The sequence below is a fragment of the Neomonachus schauinslandi genome, chromosome 2, assembly GCF_002201575.2.
Source record: "Neomonachus schauinslandi chromosome 2, ASM220157v2, whole genome shotgun sequence".
NCBI lineage: Eukaryota > Metazoa > Chordata > Mammalia > Carnivora > Phocidae > Neomonachus > Neomonachus schauinslandi.
Window position 1 is genome coordinate 74,380,333 of NC_058404.1, and position 17,545 is coordinate 74,397,877.

At 37.0% G+C, this 17,545-nt stretch overlaps 1 protein-coding gene across 3 annotated transcripts in view; it reads right to left on the reverse strand.

Annotated features, from left to right (window-relative positions):
• Positions 1 to 17,545, reverse strand: part of ARFIP1 (ADP ribosylation factor interacting protein 1) — a 112,764-nt gene that overhangs the window by 83,778 nt on the left and 11,441 nt on the right. The window contains exon 2 of one of the 3 annotated variants that reach the window (XM_044912866.1): positions 15,251 to 15,330. The exons of the other annotated variants lie outside the window; for them this stretch is intronic. Within the exon in view, the coding sequence (XP_044768801.1) occupies positions 15,251 to 15,328 (78 nt within the window). The 5' untranslated portion in view covers positions 15,329 to 15,330. The remainder of the gene's footprint in view (positions 1 to 15,250; positions 15,331 to 17,545) is intronic. 3 annotated transcript variants of the gene reach the window in all.

Sequence of the window (17,545 nt, forward strand, 5' to 3'; positions counted from 1 at the left end):
TAGGTCATGAGGGTAGAGCCCCTCATGAATGGGATTAGTGTTCTTAAAGACCCTAGAAGAGGGCCTTCACCAGAATCTGACTGTGCTGGCACCTGATCTTAAACTTCCAACCTTCAGAACTGTGAGAACTAAATTTCTGTTGTTTATAAGCCACCCTGTGTGTGTTTTGCTATAGCAGCCAGAATGGACTAAGATAAGGTCCTTTACAGTAGGGTCCAATGAACTTTTCAGGCTTGACTTCTCTTAACTTTAACCTTCTGAAGATCTTCTACTACTAAATCTACTTGCCATTTTTTTTTAAAGATTTTATTTATTTATTTGAGACAGAGAGAGAGTGAGAGAGAGAGGGGGAGAGGGGAGGGAGGGAGGGAGAGAGAAAGAGAGCGCGCGCGCATGAGTTGGGGGAGGGGCAGAGGGAGAGGGAGAAGCAGGGAGCCCAATGCGGGGCTCGATCCCAGGACCCTGGGGTCATGACCTGAGCCAAAGGCAGACACTTAACCAACTGAGCCACCCAGGCACCCCACCACTCTGTTCTTCTTAACAAGGCCTACCTTCAGGAGAAACCAGAACATAACCTGCTTGGATATAATCAGCCCCTAACTGACCTCAGAAAGGGAAATAACCAAATCCAACACACTCTAGCTATCTTGTCCCACCTAAGCAAGGGAAAGAAAAACTGAGAAACACCTGTGAAGTTCACAGTCCAGAGGCACAGGCTCACTAAAAGATTGAGACCTAATCATAGGGCTATATAATGCTTCCCTTCTCCCATACTCTACAACCATATTGCTAAAGATCTTAAACAACAATTCCTTTTACATCCTATCTATCAGGAAAAAAATTATAAGGCCTACCCAAGACAAAAAACACAATTTGAAGAAACAGAGCAAGCATCACAACCAGATATGGCAAGGATGTTGGAATTATCAGACAGGAATTTAAAACAACTATGATTAATATGCTAAGGGCTACAATGGACAAAGTAGACAGCATACATGAACAGATGGGCAACGTAAACAGAGATACAGAAATCGTACAAAAGAACCAAAAAGAAATGCTAGAGATCAAAATCACTATAACAGAAATGGGCGTATTAGATTAAATAATGATCTTGGAGTAGGCAAATATTTCTTAGGACACAAAAAGCATAAAATAATAAAAACTTGTCTTCAAAAGGTACCATTAAAAAAAATGAAAAGGCAAGCCACAGACTGAAAGAGAATAAATGTAATATATGTATCTGACAAATGACTGGTATTCAAGATATATAAATATGTATATAATTCACAATAATATACGAGTCTTACAATTTAGTAATAAGAAGACAAATAACTCAAAATATGGCTAAAATTTTAACAGGCACTTTACAAAAGAAAATATATGATAGGCGAGTAAGTACATGAAAAGATGACCAACATCACTAATCATCAAGGAAATGAAATTTAAATCTAAATTAAGATACAACTATATACCCACTATAATGGGCTGAAGTTTAAAAAGACTGACAAGTGTTGGTAAAGTGTAGCTGGAATCTGCATAATTTACATGCTGGAGGGAATGTAAAAAAGTACTTCACTTGGAGAAATGTTTGGCAAATTCTTATGAAAGTAAATATACACTTAACCATATGACTCAGCCATTCTACACCTAATCATTCACCACAGAAATTTAAAAAAATGTCCAGAAGAGACTTTTATGAGCATATTCACAGCGGCTTTATTCATAAGAGCCCCAAACTAGAAAAAAATGTCCATCAATAGGTAAATGGATAAATAAACTGTGGCATGTATACATAATGTAATATTCCTAAGCAACAGAAAGGAATGAATTCCTTATGTATGCAGTAACTGTTAATCTCAAAAAATGCTGAGCCAAAAAAAGCCTGACACAAAAGAAGACATACTAAATGATTTCATTTATATAGAATTCTAGCACATACAAAATCTATTATGGCAGATCAGCTGTTACCTTGAGAGAGGGGGAGGGGAAGACTGACTACAAAGGGACACAGAAACTTTAGGATGATGGAAACATTATCTATCTTGATTATGATTATGGTTATGGTTTCCCAAGTTTATACATTTGTCAAAACTCATTGGACTGTATATTTAAATGGGTGCATTTTATCATATGAAAATTTCATCTTAAACTGTTTTCTTTTTTAAAGGGGAAAATTCCATTCTATCATCTCTAATGGTAAAGGATCCATTTCTTCTGTTAGCCCCAAATCCACCCAGAGAGCTCAATCTGGTGGGAGGAGGTTTATGGCCTGATCATAGTACCCACCTTTAAGGAAGGACTGACTTGCAGCTCTACAACCTAGTAGCAAATGAAGTTTGTCGTTTTCCAAAATATGTCTCCATGACAAAAATATATTAGACCAATACCCTCTCACTATGAAAATCACTACACAGTCCTAAGTGCTATTTACAGATATATATTCCCTATTTAAGCCAGTCTGAAAATCATAAGCACTTGCATTCTAAGAGTATCTAAAAAATGGCATTGAAAAAAAAATCCCAGTTTCTCAGATCCAGTGACCCTTCTAGATCTTTTAAATCAGCAATCGAGACAATAACTAGTTTGCCAAATCAGATTTTAGCCCAAGTATTGTGTGTGTGTGTATATAACCCTGGCTGCCTAGCCACAGCCCCCTTCCAATGTTGGGGAAAGCCTCCACATTTTAAGGCCAGGGAAAGGTAGAGCCTGTGTCTTACTATATAAAAGCTCAAAATACCAGATAACCAAGCAACCATCCGGAGCCAGATTACTATAACAGGGCTCATAAAACTGCTTACAGTCTGACCCCTACCTATTCCTCCAGCTGCTTCTCATACCATTCTCTCCTCCAACTCTCTCCAACTTGGCCACCAAATATCTATTAACTTCATCTTCACCCTCAGGATGCACAGTAACTCTTCTCCCTCTCTATTCAGTTCCTAGTCTATAGCCTTTTCTGTAGTTCCTGAAGACCTAGGCTAAAAGAAAAAAAAGCTCCTGTAATTTTTTCTGGCACAACTGATATTTTTCAAATTCTAATTCAAAATATATCTTGACATTAACATTTAAAAAGGCTTTACATATGACAGCATTTATAGATGAACACCCCATGGAAAATAAAAGATACAACATTAACAAAAGTTCACCCAGACTAAAAATCTATCTTAATAATGAAAGAGAAGGCATACTGGAAATATATTTCTTCCTGTTATCAATTTATTACATTATTAATGGTAAAACTTAATTTCTACAATGCTTAGCAACAAGGTAGAAACTTTCTAGAAAAGATGTAAAAGAACTTGTCATAGCCTTGGACTTCTGCAACTACACAAGGCACTATATCTCCTAAAACACACACATTTAACATTGTTCTTTACTCCAATTTACCACTGAGCAAGCAAAAATAAAGTGATATAATAAGCTTGAAGTTTTTCCAATTCTTTCTTAAATCTACCATTTTAAAAAAGGTATTTGAAAATTCATTAAAAAGTACTGTGAAATATTTCCAGTGCTCAGTTCACTGGCTACATATATTCAATAGGTATATTGTTCTATCACTTAGCTATATTTTCTGCTAATTTAAGGGACTAAATTGTTAATTCCAGTCAATCTGAGACAAAAGAGCAACGAAGAAAGTGAACAGTGTGAAAAAAGGAGAAAGTAGCCAAAATATTTAACTCTAATTGTTCTAGTTATGGCTTCAAACAATGAAGGTTGCAGTGTTTAGTGGACTAATTATATGCATGTCAACAGAGACCATACTTTGTTCCAATACAAAAAGCACAAATGCCTTCTGTGTCAGATGAAATTATTTACATTTTTGTTTGCCTACCAAAAGAGAAAAGTAATTATATTAAACTCATAATTCAAATAGTCTTTGAAATTTCCTTCTACATTAGTAAAAATATGACCTTCTTTAAAAAATAGTTAATGTATTTATTATAAAGTGTTAACTCAGCATGGTTCAAAAGTATTAGGTGAATAACCTCCTGCATGAAGTTTCAGGAGAACAAGGCAACATATCAGAAAATATGGATTTAAGGACCAGCCTTACCCCTTTTTATAAGTTTATAAAAGTCACTTTATTTTCCCAAGTTTCAATTTCCTCCTTATAAAATGAGATTATTAACCTCACTATATATCATAAGAATCAAATAGGAAATTGCTGGGAAAACTGAAAACGCCATATTACATAAAGATGTCATAACTATAGCACACTGGTTTCAGCTCAGCTCCAATAGGACAAATATAGGAATAGGTCCATCAACACTAATACCTACCAGCACACCTACCCTTGCTAACTTTCTCACCATGGGTATCCTCACTATACTTTTCTAAAACAGACCAATATCAAGAAAGAGTTGAAACTGAATCCAAATGTTATTGTTTGTAGCTTTGTTCTTTATTTTATTCTATCTTTCTTGGCAATTTCATGATTTTAAAAGGAAGATGACTGGGCGCCTGGGTGGCTCAGTCAGTTAAGCGTCTGCCTTCGGATGGGTCATGACCTCAGGGTCCTGGGATCGAGGCCCTCGTTGGGCTCCCTGCTCAGCAGTCTGTTTCTCCCTTTCCCGCTCCCCCTTCTTGTGCTCTCTCTCTCAAATAAATAAATAAAATCTTAAAAAAAAAGCGGGGGGGGGAAGATGACTCTCAAACCTATTATAAAGAAATAGCTAAAGCAAATGTGGTAAAATCCAGATAATTATTGAATGTGGATGATGAGTATATGGGAATTCAATTATTTTTTTTTTAACTTTTATTATGTTAGTCACCACACATTACATCATTAGTTTTTGATGTAGTGTTCCACGATTCACTGTTTGTGTATAACACCCAGTGCTCCATGCAATATGTGTCCTCCTTAATACCCATCAACAGGCTAACCCATCCCCCCACCTCCTCCCCTCTAAAACCCTCAGTGTGTTTCTGAGTCCATAGTCTCTCATGGTTCGTCTCCTTCTCCGATTTCCCCCCCTTCATTTTTCCCTTCCTACTATCTTCTTTTTTAAACATACAATGTATTATTTGTTTCAGAGGTACAGGTCTGTGATTCATCAGTCTTACACAATTCACAGCACTCACCATAGCACATACTCTCCCCAATGTCCATCACCCAGCCACCCCATCCCTCCCACCCCCCATCATTCCAGCAACCCTGTTTGTCTCCTGAGATTAAGGTCTCTTACAGTTTGTCTCCCTCTCTGGTTTCATCTTGTTTCATTTTTTCCTCCCTTCCCCTATGCTCTTGTATCTCAAATTCCTCATATCAGTGAGATCATATGATACTTGTCTTTCTCTGATTGACTTATTTCATTTAGCCTAATACCCCTAGTTCCCTGCACATCGTTGCAAATGGCAAGATTTCATTTTTTTGATGGCTGCATATTATTCCATTGCATATATATATACACCAAATCTTCTTTATCCCTTCATCTGTTGAAGGACATCTTGGCTCTTTCCATAGTTTGGCTACTGTGGACATTGCTGCTATAAACATTGGGGTGCATGTGCCCTTTGGATCACTACATTTGTATCTTTGGGATAAATACCCAGTAGTGCAATTGCTGGGTCAAAAGGTAGCTCTATTTTCAACTTTTTGAGGAACCTCCACACTGTTTTCCAGAGTAGCTGCACCAGCTTGCATTCCCACCAACAGTGTAGGAGGGTTCCCCTTTCTCCACATCCTCGCCAACATCTGTTGTTTCCTGACTTGTTAATTCTAGCCATTATGACTGGTGTGAGGTGCTAGCTCATTGAGGTTTTGATTTGGATTTCCCTGATGCTGAGTGATGTTGAGCACTTTTTCATGTGTCTGTTGGCCATTTGGATGTCTTCGCAGAAGTGTCATCTGCCCATTTCTTGATTGGATTATTTGTTCTTTGGGTGTTGAGTTTGAAAAGTTCTTTATAGATTTTGGATACTAGCCCTTTATCTGATATGTCATTTGCAAATATCTTCTCCCATTCTGTCGGCTGTCTTTTGGTTTTGTTGACTTTTTCCTTTGCTGTGCAAAAGCTTTTAATCTTGATGAAGTCCCAATAGTTCATTTTTGCCCTTGCTTCCCTTGCCTTTAAAGGCAATATGTCTAGGAAGAAGTTGCTGCAGCTGAGGTCGAAGAGGTTGCTGCCTGTGTTCTCCTCTAGGATTTTGATGGACTCCTGTCTCACATTGAGGTCTTTCATCCATTTTGAGTCTATTTTTGTGTGTGGTGTAAGGAAATGGTCCAGTTTCATTCTTCTGCATGTGGCTGTCCAATTTTCCCACCACCATTTGTTGAAGAGACTGTCTTTTTTCCATTGGACATTCTTTCCTGCTTTGTCGAAGGTTGACCATAGAGTTGAGGGTCCATTTCTGGGCTCTCTATTCTGTTCTGTTGATCGATGTGTCTGTTTTTGTGCCAGTACCGTACTGTCTTGATGACTACAGCTTTATAATAGAGCTTAGAGTCCGGAATTATGATGCCACCACGTTTGCTTTTCTTTTTCAACATTCCTCTGGCTATTCGGGGTCTTTTCTGGTTCCATACAAATTTTAGAATTATTTGTTCCCATTGAAAAAAGTTGATGGTATTTTGATATGGATTGCATTAAATGTGTAGATTGCTCTAGGTAGCATTGACATCTTCACAATATTTGTTCTTCCAATCCATGAGCATGGAACATTTTTCCATTTCTTTGTGTCTTCCTCAATTTCTTTCATGAGTATTCTATAGTTTCCTGAGTACAGATTCTTTGCCTCTTTGGTTAGACTTATTCCTAGATATCTTATGGTTTTGGGTGCAATTGTAAATGGGATCGACTCCTTAATTTCTCTTTCTTTTGTCTTGTTGTTGGTGTATAGGAATGCCACTGATTTCTGTAGATTGATTTTATATCCTGCCACTTTACTGAATTCCTGTATGAGTTCTAGCAGTTTTGGGGTGGAGTCTTTTGGGTTTTCCACATAAAGTATCATATCTGTAAAGAGTGAGAGTTTGACTTCTTCTTTGCCGATTCGGATGCCTTTGATTTCTTTTTGTTGTCTGATTGCTGTGGCTAGGACTTCTAATACTATGTTGAATAGCAGTGGTGATAGTGGACATCCCTGCTGCGTTCCTGACCTCAGGGGGAAAGCTCTCAGTTTTTCCCAACTGAGAATGATATTCGCTGTGGGTTTTTCATAGATGGCTTTTATGATATTGAGGTATGTACCCTCTATCCCTACACTCTGAAGAGTTTTAATCAAGAAAGGATGCTGTACTTTGTCAAATGCTTTTTCTGTACTTACTGAGAGAATCATATGGTTCTTGTTCTTTCTTTTATTAATGTATTGTATCGTATTGATTGATTAGTGGATGTTGAACCAACCTTGCAGCCCAGGAATAAATCCCACTTGGTCGTGGTGAATAATCCTTTTAATGTACTGTTGGATCCTATTGGCTAGTATTTTGGGGAGAATTTTTGCATCCATGTTCATCAGGGATATTGGTCTGTAATTCTCCTTTTTGATGGGGTCTTAGTCTGGTTTTGGGATCAAGGTAATGGTGGCCTCATAAAACGAGTTTGGAAGTTTTCCTTCCATTTCTATTTTTTGGAACAGTTTCAGAAGAATAGGTATTAATTTTCTTTAAATATTTGGTAGAATACCCCTGGGAAGCCATCTGGCCCTGGGCTCTTGTTTGTTGGGAGATTTTTGATTACTGCTTCAATTTCCTTACTAGTTATGGGTCTGTTCAGGTTTTTTATTTTTTTCCTGGTTCAGCTGTGGTAGTTTATACTTCTCTAAGAATGCATCCATTTCTTCCAGACTGTCTAATTTGCTGGCATAGAGTTGCTCATAATATGTTCTTATAATTGTTTGTATTTCTTCGGTGTTGGTTGTGATTTCTCCTCTTTCATTCATGATTTTATTTATTTGGGTCGTTTCTCTTTTCTTTTTGATAAGTCTGGCCAGGGATTTATCAATCTTATTCTGTCAAAGAACCAGCTCCTAGTTTCGTTGATCTGTTCTACTGTTCTTTTGGTTTCTATTTCATTGATTTCTGCTCTGATCTTTATTATTTCTCTTCTCCTGATGGGTTTAGGCTTTATTTGCTGTTCTTTCTCCAGCTCCTTTAGGTGTAGCATTAGGTTGTGTATTTGAGACCTTTCTTGTTTCTTGAGAAAGGCTTGTATTGCTATAATACTTTCCTCTTAGGACTGCCTTTGCTGCATCCCAAAGATTTTGAACAGTTGTGTTTTCATTTTCATTGGTTTCCATGAATTTTTTAAATTCTTCTTTAATTTCCTGGTTGACCCATTCATTCTTTAGTAGGATGCTCTTTAGCCTCCATGTATTTGAGTTCTTTCCGACTTTCCTCTTGTGACTGAGTTCTAGTTTCAAAGCAGTGATCCGAAAATATGCAGGGAATGATCCCAATCTTTTGGTACTGGTTGAGACCTGATTTGTGACCTAGGATGTGATCTATTGTGGAGAATGTTCCATGGGCACTAGAGGAGAATGTGTATTCTGTTGCTTTGGGATGGAATATTGTGAATATATCTGAACATATCTGAATATATATGTACGTTCTGAATATACATTTGGTCCAGTGTGTCATTTAAAGCCTTTATTTCCTTGTTGATCTTTTGCCTAGATGATCTGTCCATTTCAGTGAGGGGGGGGTGTTAAAGTCCCCTACTATTATTGTATTGTTGTTGATGTGTTTCTTTGATTGTTATTAATTGGTTATATAATTGGCTGCTCCCATAGTAGAGGCACAGATATTTACAATTGTTAGATCTTCCTGTTGGACAGACCCTTTAAGTAGGATATAGTGTCCTTCCTCAACTCTTATTATAGTCTTTGGTTTAAAACCTAATTTGTCTGACATAAGGATTGCCACCAGTTTTCTTTTGATGTCCATTAGCATGGTAAATGGTTTTCTACCCCCTCACTTTCAATCTGGAGGTGTCTTTGGGTCTAAAAGGAGTCTCTTGCAGACAGCATATCGATAGGTCTTGTTTTTTAATACAATCTGATACCCTGTGTCTTTTGATTGGGGCATTGAGCCCATTTACATTCAGGGTAACTATTGAAAGATATGAATTTAGTGCCATTGTATTGCCTGTAAGGTGACTGTTACTGTATATTGTCTCTGTTCCTTTCTGGTCTATGTTACTTTTAGGCTCTCTCTTTGCTTAGAGGACCCCTTTCAAGATTTCTTGTAGGGCTGGTCTGGTGTTTGCAAATTCTTTGTTTCTGTTTGTCCTGGAAGCTTTTTATCTCTATTTTCAATGACAGCCTAGCTGGATATAGTATTCTTGGCTGCATATTTTTCTCGTTTAGTGCTCTGACTATATCATGCCAGTCCTTTCTGGCCTGCCAGGTCTCTGTGGATAGGTCTGCTGCCAATCTAATATTTCTACTGTTGTAGGTTACAGACCTCTTGTCCCGAGCTGCTTTCAGGATTTTCTCTTTGCCTCTGAGACTTGTTAAATTTTACTATTAGATGTCAGGGTGTTGATCTATTTTTATTCATTTGAGGGGGGTTCTCTGTGCCTCCTGGATTTTGATGCCTGTTTCCTTCCCCAAATTAGGGAAGTTCTCTGCTATAATTTGCTCCAATATACCTTCTGCCCCTCTCTTTCTTCTTCTTCTGGGATCCCAATTATTCTAATATTGTTTCATCTTACGGTATCACTTATCTCTCGAATTCTCCCCTCGTGATCCAGTAGTTGTTTTTTTCTCAGCTTCTTTATTCTCCATCATTTGGTCTTCTGTCTCACTAATTCTCTCTTCTGCCTCATTTATCCTAGCATTTAGAGCCTCCATTTTTTACTGTACCTCATTAATAGCCTTATCAATTTCGACTTGGTTAGATTTTAGTTCTTTTATTTCTCCAGAAAGGGATTTTCTAGTATCTTCCATGCTTTTTTCAAGCCCAGCTAGTATCTTTATAATCATCATTCTGAACTCTAGTTCCAACATCTTACTGATGTCTGTACTGATTAGGTCCCTGCCAGTCGGTACTGCCTCTTGTTCTTTTTTTTCGAGGTGAGTTTTTCCGTCTTGTCATTTTGTCCAGAGGAGAACAGATGAATGAGAGAACAAAATGCTAAAAGGGTAATAACAACTCCAGAAAAATATACACTAAACAAATCAGAGGAGACCTTCTAGAAAGTGGTCGCTTTTCTGTTCAGAGAGTTGCTACTATTCTTTTCTTCGATCTCCTGTTGAGTTTGTAGGTGGTCAGAATGGTTTGATACCTATCTAGCTGAATTCCTGGGACCAGACAAATTTAGGTCTCCTACTCCTCCGCCATCTTGCTCCTCCTCCCCAAATTCATTTACTATTTAATCTTTATTTCACACGTTGCAAACTTCCCTTAAAAATGTTTTAATATATTAGTATCAACACCTAATTTGTCTTATATTTTCAACCAGGTGCTACCTGACCACGGCATTTCAAATCTTCTCCCAACTTTCTCATTCTCTGTCATTCTCATTTCTATATCAAGCCAATCTCAGCTGCCAGCTACCACCTGAACCACATTTCCTCCCACTCTTTCCTCAGTGACACTCAGTTCCAGCCACAGAGCCTTCATCACTGTTCCTCAAACACACCAATCTTATTTTTGCCCTTGTTTCCTCTTTCTGGAAAGTTCATACTTCCAGATTTTCATTCAGGTTTTTGCTAAAACATCATCTAAGAAGGGCCTTCCCTGACCAACCAATGCAAATCTGCAGTTTTTGTCACTCTTTAGCCCCTTAACCTGCTTTATAGCAGTAAAGACTACATTAATTATAAAATTTACTTATGTATTTTTTTAAAGATTTTATTTATTTGAGACAGAAAGAGAGTGTGTGTGCATGAGTGGAGGAGGAGGGGCAAACAGAGAGGGAGGAGACTGCCCACTAAGCAAGGAGCCCCGACTCAAACTGGAGCTAGATGCCAGGACCCCGGGATCATGACCTGAGTGAAGGCAGATGCTTAACCAACTGGGCCACCCAGGTGTCCCTATTCATGTATATGTTTAACTTCTGTCTCCCTCAATATGTTTCCAACATAAAAAAAGCAAACTCCTCTTGACACTCAAAATCCTTCCATGACCTGGACTATTTCTTTCCATCAATTATACTTCAGATACCCTATTAAATCAAACTTAATTATTCACACTTTCCCATACACGTCTCTCAATTTCCTTTCTCTATGCCTTTGCTCAAGCAGTGACCATTATCACTCACATGCTCAAATTCTACTCACACTCTTAAGACTCAGTTTAAAATGCCACCTGCAGTGATGTTCCTGGCTGATACTCCTCTGAACTGTCACAATTCTTTATTTGTATCACTCTAAAGACATTATTACTCTACATTTTCTTTATTTTAAAATTTCCTCTATTAATCAAAATGTCTTGAATGCAGAATCTGCATTCCCTTCATAGCATAATAAAAGAAAAACGCAAATTTTTGTATATATTTTTTGGACATTAGAAATTGGTTATATGTATTGGTGTTACTATACTGAAGGTCAGACAGAAAAGAATTCAGGCAATAACCCTAGAACATGCTAATACCTAATACACTCGCTTTTCTTTCTTTCCTTTTTTATTGTTAAAAATATACCTATTTGCTTTTTTCCAATATCCTTGTTTCTACCTTTAAATAATTTTTTCCCTATTTAGTTTCTTAAATTTATTCATATTTTCCACTTTTATTTGGGTTTAAATCATAGCTTTTTCAGGTCTTTGTTGCCTAATCTGTAAAATGAGGGAGAATATCTCAAATGCAAACAGGGTTATTATAGTATTATAGTATTAAATGAGATAATACATATGTAAAACCCAGTACAGTGTCTAGCACCTAACAGACTCTGTGAATGGTGCCTATTAAACCATTATTTCTTCCACAGATACAGAATCAGCAGTTTAAACACATTTCAAGGTATAAAGTTTAAATATTAAAAACACAAAGAACAAAATGCACCTTCATCTGCTGTAATCAAGACTGGACTAGAGTATAAAGCAAGCCAAGCTCATGTTTTCTTTTTTTTTTTTTAATTTAGAAAGAAAAAAACTGATGTCATTAAAACACACACACACACACACACAATAGAAGAAAGCATTTTTATGAGACGGATTTTAACAGATCATTCGGTTGAGAGCTAGAAAATCCCCCTAGGTTCTCTAATTAACTAGCTGAATGATTGTGAGCAAGGCAATTCACCTTATAGAACTTAAATGAACTTTTTAAGTTTCTTTTTGCTCAGGGTTGACAGTGTTTTCGGCTCAGTTCAAAAAGCTGGAGTTTTTGCTGTTGTTTTTAAGGATTCTGTATATTTGAGAGAGAGAGAGGGAGCGCGAGCCAGCAGGAAGAAGGAGAGAGGGAGGGAAAAAGAATCTGAAGCAGGCTCCACACTGAGCGAGCAGCTGCATACAGGGCTCGATCCCAGGACAGCGAGATCATGACCTGAGCCGAAACCAAGATTCAGATGCTTAACTGATTAAGCCACCCAGCACCCCCCTTGCTGTTGTTCTGTTTTGCTTTTAAAGAAATCAAAACTATCACCCATGTCCTCAATATTCTATTCCTAAGAAACCAATATCTATATATCCTTTATACTAGTAGTGAGAATTAATTCATTCATCAAACTGATCACCAGTGATGCACCAAGCTCGAAGATTAGTCCGAATTACTGAAAAGTTTGTTGCATAGAACATTTAAGAAGTTAACTGCCATAATACATATAGAGATATATTCAAAGAAAAATTCATGTAAGCAAATCTGACCCCCCAAAAATGTTTTCATCTGGATTTTGAAAAAGAGCAGATTCAAGTTAGTAGAATACTAATGGGGAATTTTATTTTTTTTATTTAAAGTCAATTAATTAACATATAATGTATTATTGGTTTCAGAGGTAGAGGTCAGTGATTCATCAATCTTATACCCAGTGTAAATGGGGAATTTTAAAGATTTATTTATTTATTTGAGAGAGATAGAGAGAGTGCGTGTGCAGGGAGGGAGAGGCAGAAGGAGAGGGAAAGAGAGTCCTAAGCAGATTCCACGCTGAGCATGGAGCTTGATGCAGGGCTTGATCTCACAACCCGAGATCACAATCTGAGATAAAACCAAGAGTTGGAAGCCTAACCAACTGTGCCATCCAGGCACACCATAAACGGGGAATTTTAAAGTCAAAAATATCCCTAAATCTTTTTTCAGTTAATTGTAAACTCACACAGTACTTTTAAATTTGGACATAAATTCAGACTATACTCACACACCTGATCCTTTTTTTTTTTTTAAATCCTAGTATTTCCTGTGAACACTGCACTTTGGGTATGGCTAAAAATGCAGGGAATGCATAACATGGATTTCTTTTTTTTTTTAAAGATTTTATTTATTTATTTGACAGAGAGAGACACAGCTAGAGAGGGAACACATGCAGGGGGAGTGGGAGAGGGAGAAGCAAGCTTCCCGCGGAGCAGGGAACCTGATGTGGGGCTCAATCCCAGGACCCTGGGATCATGACCTGAGCCAAAGGCAGACGCTTAACGACTGAGCCAGCCAGGTGCCCCCATAACATGGATTTTAATGTTAATATACATACAAATTTTCACAACGATTACTTGGCAGTGGTTTCCTTCAGATCATCATCATTCAGGTTTACCTCTCTATTAAAAGAGCAAGAAACTTCTAGTTTAGCACCTATGTGAGTGACATTCAGACAGCTGAATCTCAGTGGTAAACCACGAATACAATACTTTCATTTATTATGAATCTTATCATTGGCTGGGCTGCCAATCCTTCCTGTAGTTCACAAGCATCAAACGTCCTCTGATCATTTCTCAACAGTTTAGATTCAGAGATCTGATCATAAAAAATCAAATCCATGAGTTAAGATAAATACAGTATACATAATTCCCTAGTTTCTCTGAACTAAATATAATTAAAACATTGTTTTGACAAACAGTAAATAACCAAACTATTTTAAATCACAAAGAATCTAAACCCCCCATAGGCAATACATATTTTGCCAACCAGAACTCATCTCTGACTTTTGGACTAAAATTAAATTATTTAGCTCTAAATCCCATGTTAAAGCTTTCACACAGACTCACAGTGTCTTGGCTTAGTTGAAGAAATTCTGTGCCTGGCATTGTTCATATATACTGATGGCAACCTGGTTAGAAACACTGCATCTGGAGTCAGAAGACCCCACGTGGTGTTCCAGCCTTGCCAATTCCTCTAAGTCAGTCACTATCTCTGAAAGCTAAGTATGTTCAACAAATAAGTGGGGAAAATAACAGCTGTTCTAGTATACTATCTGAATGATACCAAACTGTTCTAAGGTTCAAAATGGGACAATATGAAAGTGCTACTCTATAAATCGTTACACACTATAAACATGAGAGGTTTTACTAGTATTAGATATTTAAAAACATCTGATAGCTGGAATTTAATATAAAATTAACTTTTTTCATATTTTTCTCTTTACTCTAATGAACTAGTGGTTCATTGAACCATCAGAGAAGTGGTTAGAATCATTTGTAGAACTTCCAAAAAGAAATAAAAACCCAAAACCCATATGGCCTGGTACTATCACTGTATCTTCAGATTCAGTGAGTCAAAAGCAAAGTTCAGAACTCAGGTTTTTTGTTTTGTTTTTTTTTAAACTCTATACTTGGGATTCTGATGCATACCTAACTAAAGACAGTATACAGAAGTAGACAGGTTCAAATATGAACCTATTACTACATTATTTCAACAGAAACCTCATTTCATGTTTAAGTTAAAAACTATAGGGATGCCTGGGTGGCTCAGTCAGTTAACAGTCTGCCTTTGGCTCAGGTCATGGACCCAGGGTCCTGGGATCAAGTCCCGCATCGGGCTCCCTGCTCAGTGGGGAGCCTGCTTCTCCCTCTGCCTGCTGCTCCCCCTGCTTGTGCACTCACTCGCTCTCTCTCTCTCTCTCTCTCTCTCCCCCTCTGACAAATAAAATCTTAAAAATAAATAAATAAATATAACAATTAAAAGCTATACTTTGACCCCAACTTTTATATTCATATTTATGTGACAAGTATATTCTAGAATTTCAGATGCCCAAAAGTAAATAGCAACTTGCTTCCCGTTTTTGAAGAAATCTCTCTTCCCACTCCTTTCCTGTGTCTATGTGTGTAAAAGAGTTTATTCAGAATGGCACATGTTTAGATCAACTGAGTCAATTTGGACAGTCTAAAACTTTGATTGAGATGGGCTGATTTCAAAAAACCATAGAAATATCACCCAATCACCTCAGAATTAGACTTGACTTCTTCTGTGCCTGGTTTAGATGCACCAAGAGTTGTAGTATCATTGCTGCAGTCAGACATACCTAAAAGTAAAATGTGTTAAGCACACATTAAATAATTTAGTTAAAAAAGCTGTATAATCTCACCAATATTCTTAAACAAATATTCTGTAACATAACTAATTTATTTGTAGTCAGAATGTGCTTTGCAAAATGATCTATAATCACATGAGTACCTATTGATTATAATAGGTAAACAATTCTAAAAAGCAAAAATTTAAAAAAAAGTATGTAGAATGTTAAAAATACAGACCTCAATGATTAAGAAATACTTTCATACAATTATTTTAGATATGAAACAAAATTTAAAAGATCAGAGGGTCAACTTGATTTGACAGATGAAAAAACTCATATCCAAAGATATCTGAAGCCAAAATATTATTCATGGCCTACATAAACCCAAAGTTTTAGACCAGAACTCAGACCTCTTCTACTTTCCTGGCCAGTGCTCTTTTGAACTGATAACAGATATGACTGGTCATTCTCTAAGTGAAACACTATATCCAGATTTCATTAAATAAAAGTTTAATAAAAAAGAATTTAATAGACTATTTCTGCTTCTAACTTATTCAACATTTAGAGAATGCCAACTATTTATGAAGAACTCTGCTTGGCACTAAGGAGAAAGAAGAGTAAAATCTAATTCACATTCTACAAGTACTCTGAATCTAATCAAGGAGACGAATAAATAATTACAAGGCACCATGTTAGGTACTATAATACAAAGAAACAAATTTTTACTTTTGAAATACACAGGAGGGAACAATTTTACAATTTCGGTTTGTAAACCAAACCCAATACCACATTAGGAAAATACAACGTGAACAGGTGGGATTTATCCCAGGAATACAAGACTAGTTCAATTAGAAAATCTATTAATATAAACTGTATTCATAAATCTAAGGGAAAGAATAAAGTTTTCTTCACAGATGTCGAGAGATCTTTTGACAAAATTCAACATCCATTCAAAATGCAACATTCAAGGAGAAAGGAATCAAGGGAGACTTTCTCAACATAACTTCTCATCATGACCTTGGCTAACTGAAACTAGAGAAAGTGAAACCTCAGCTAAGGGGGGACTACTGTATATTTGAGGGATATTATTGTGTTTCAACTGTGGTTGATAAGCAAATGATCCTCTTTCTGACATGTCATCAGATCAACAGCAACCTAACACTACATCACAACATCTACGTCACTCACCTCAACTTCATCTCATCACATGGGCATTTTATCATCTCACATCACTCCAGGAAGAAGGTGAGTACAGTACAGTACAATAAGATATTTTGAGAGAGAAAGAGACCACATTCACATAACTTTTATTACAGTATATTGTTATAATTGTTCCACTTTATTACTGTTGTTAATCTTTTTTTTTAAGATTATTTACTTATTTATCTCAGAGAGAGAGAGAGAGAGAGAGAGAGAGTGAGAGTGAGAGAGTGCACGCACAAGCAGGGGGAGCTGCAGGCTGAGGGAGAAGCAGGTTCACCGCTGAGCAGGGAGCCTGATGCAGGACTTGATCCCAGGACCCTGGGATCATAACCTGAGCTGAAGGCAGATGCTTAACCAACTAAGCCACCCAGGCATCCCTGTTATTAATCTCTGAACATGCCTAATTGATAAATTAAACTTTATCATAGATATCATAGATATGTATGTGTAGGAAAAACACACAGTATATATAGGGTTTGGTACTATCCATACTTTCAGGCATCCATTGGAGGTTTTGGAATGTATCCCCCACAGATAAGGAGAGACTACTGTAAAGAGTTCTTAAAGAAAAAACATAAAAAACCAGATTGAGAGCAGGAAAAAGACATGAACAGAAAATTCACACACACACAAGATATTAAAATAGCCCTTCAAAATATAAAAATGTTCAAATTCACTCACAATTAGAGAAGTGTAAGTTAAAACACCAAGACACCATTTCTCACCTATTAGACTGGCAAAAAAATTTTAAACATAACAAAAACATTCTGTTAGTGAGGAAATAAAGAAAAATAGGCACTCTCATAGTATACTGCTGGTGGGAATACATATTGGTACAACCATTCTGGAGGGAATTTTGGTGATGCTTAAGAATATCACATACGGATTTACTGTTGGACCCAGCAATCTCAATTTTAGGAATCTATCCTGGGAATACACCTCCAACAATACAAAAATACATAGACATTGCAGTATTCTTCATAAATGCAAAATATGAGAAACAGCCTAAATGTCTGTACAT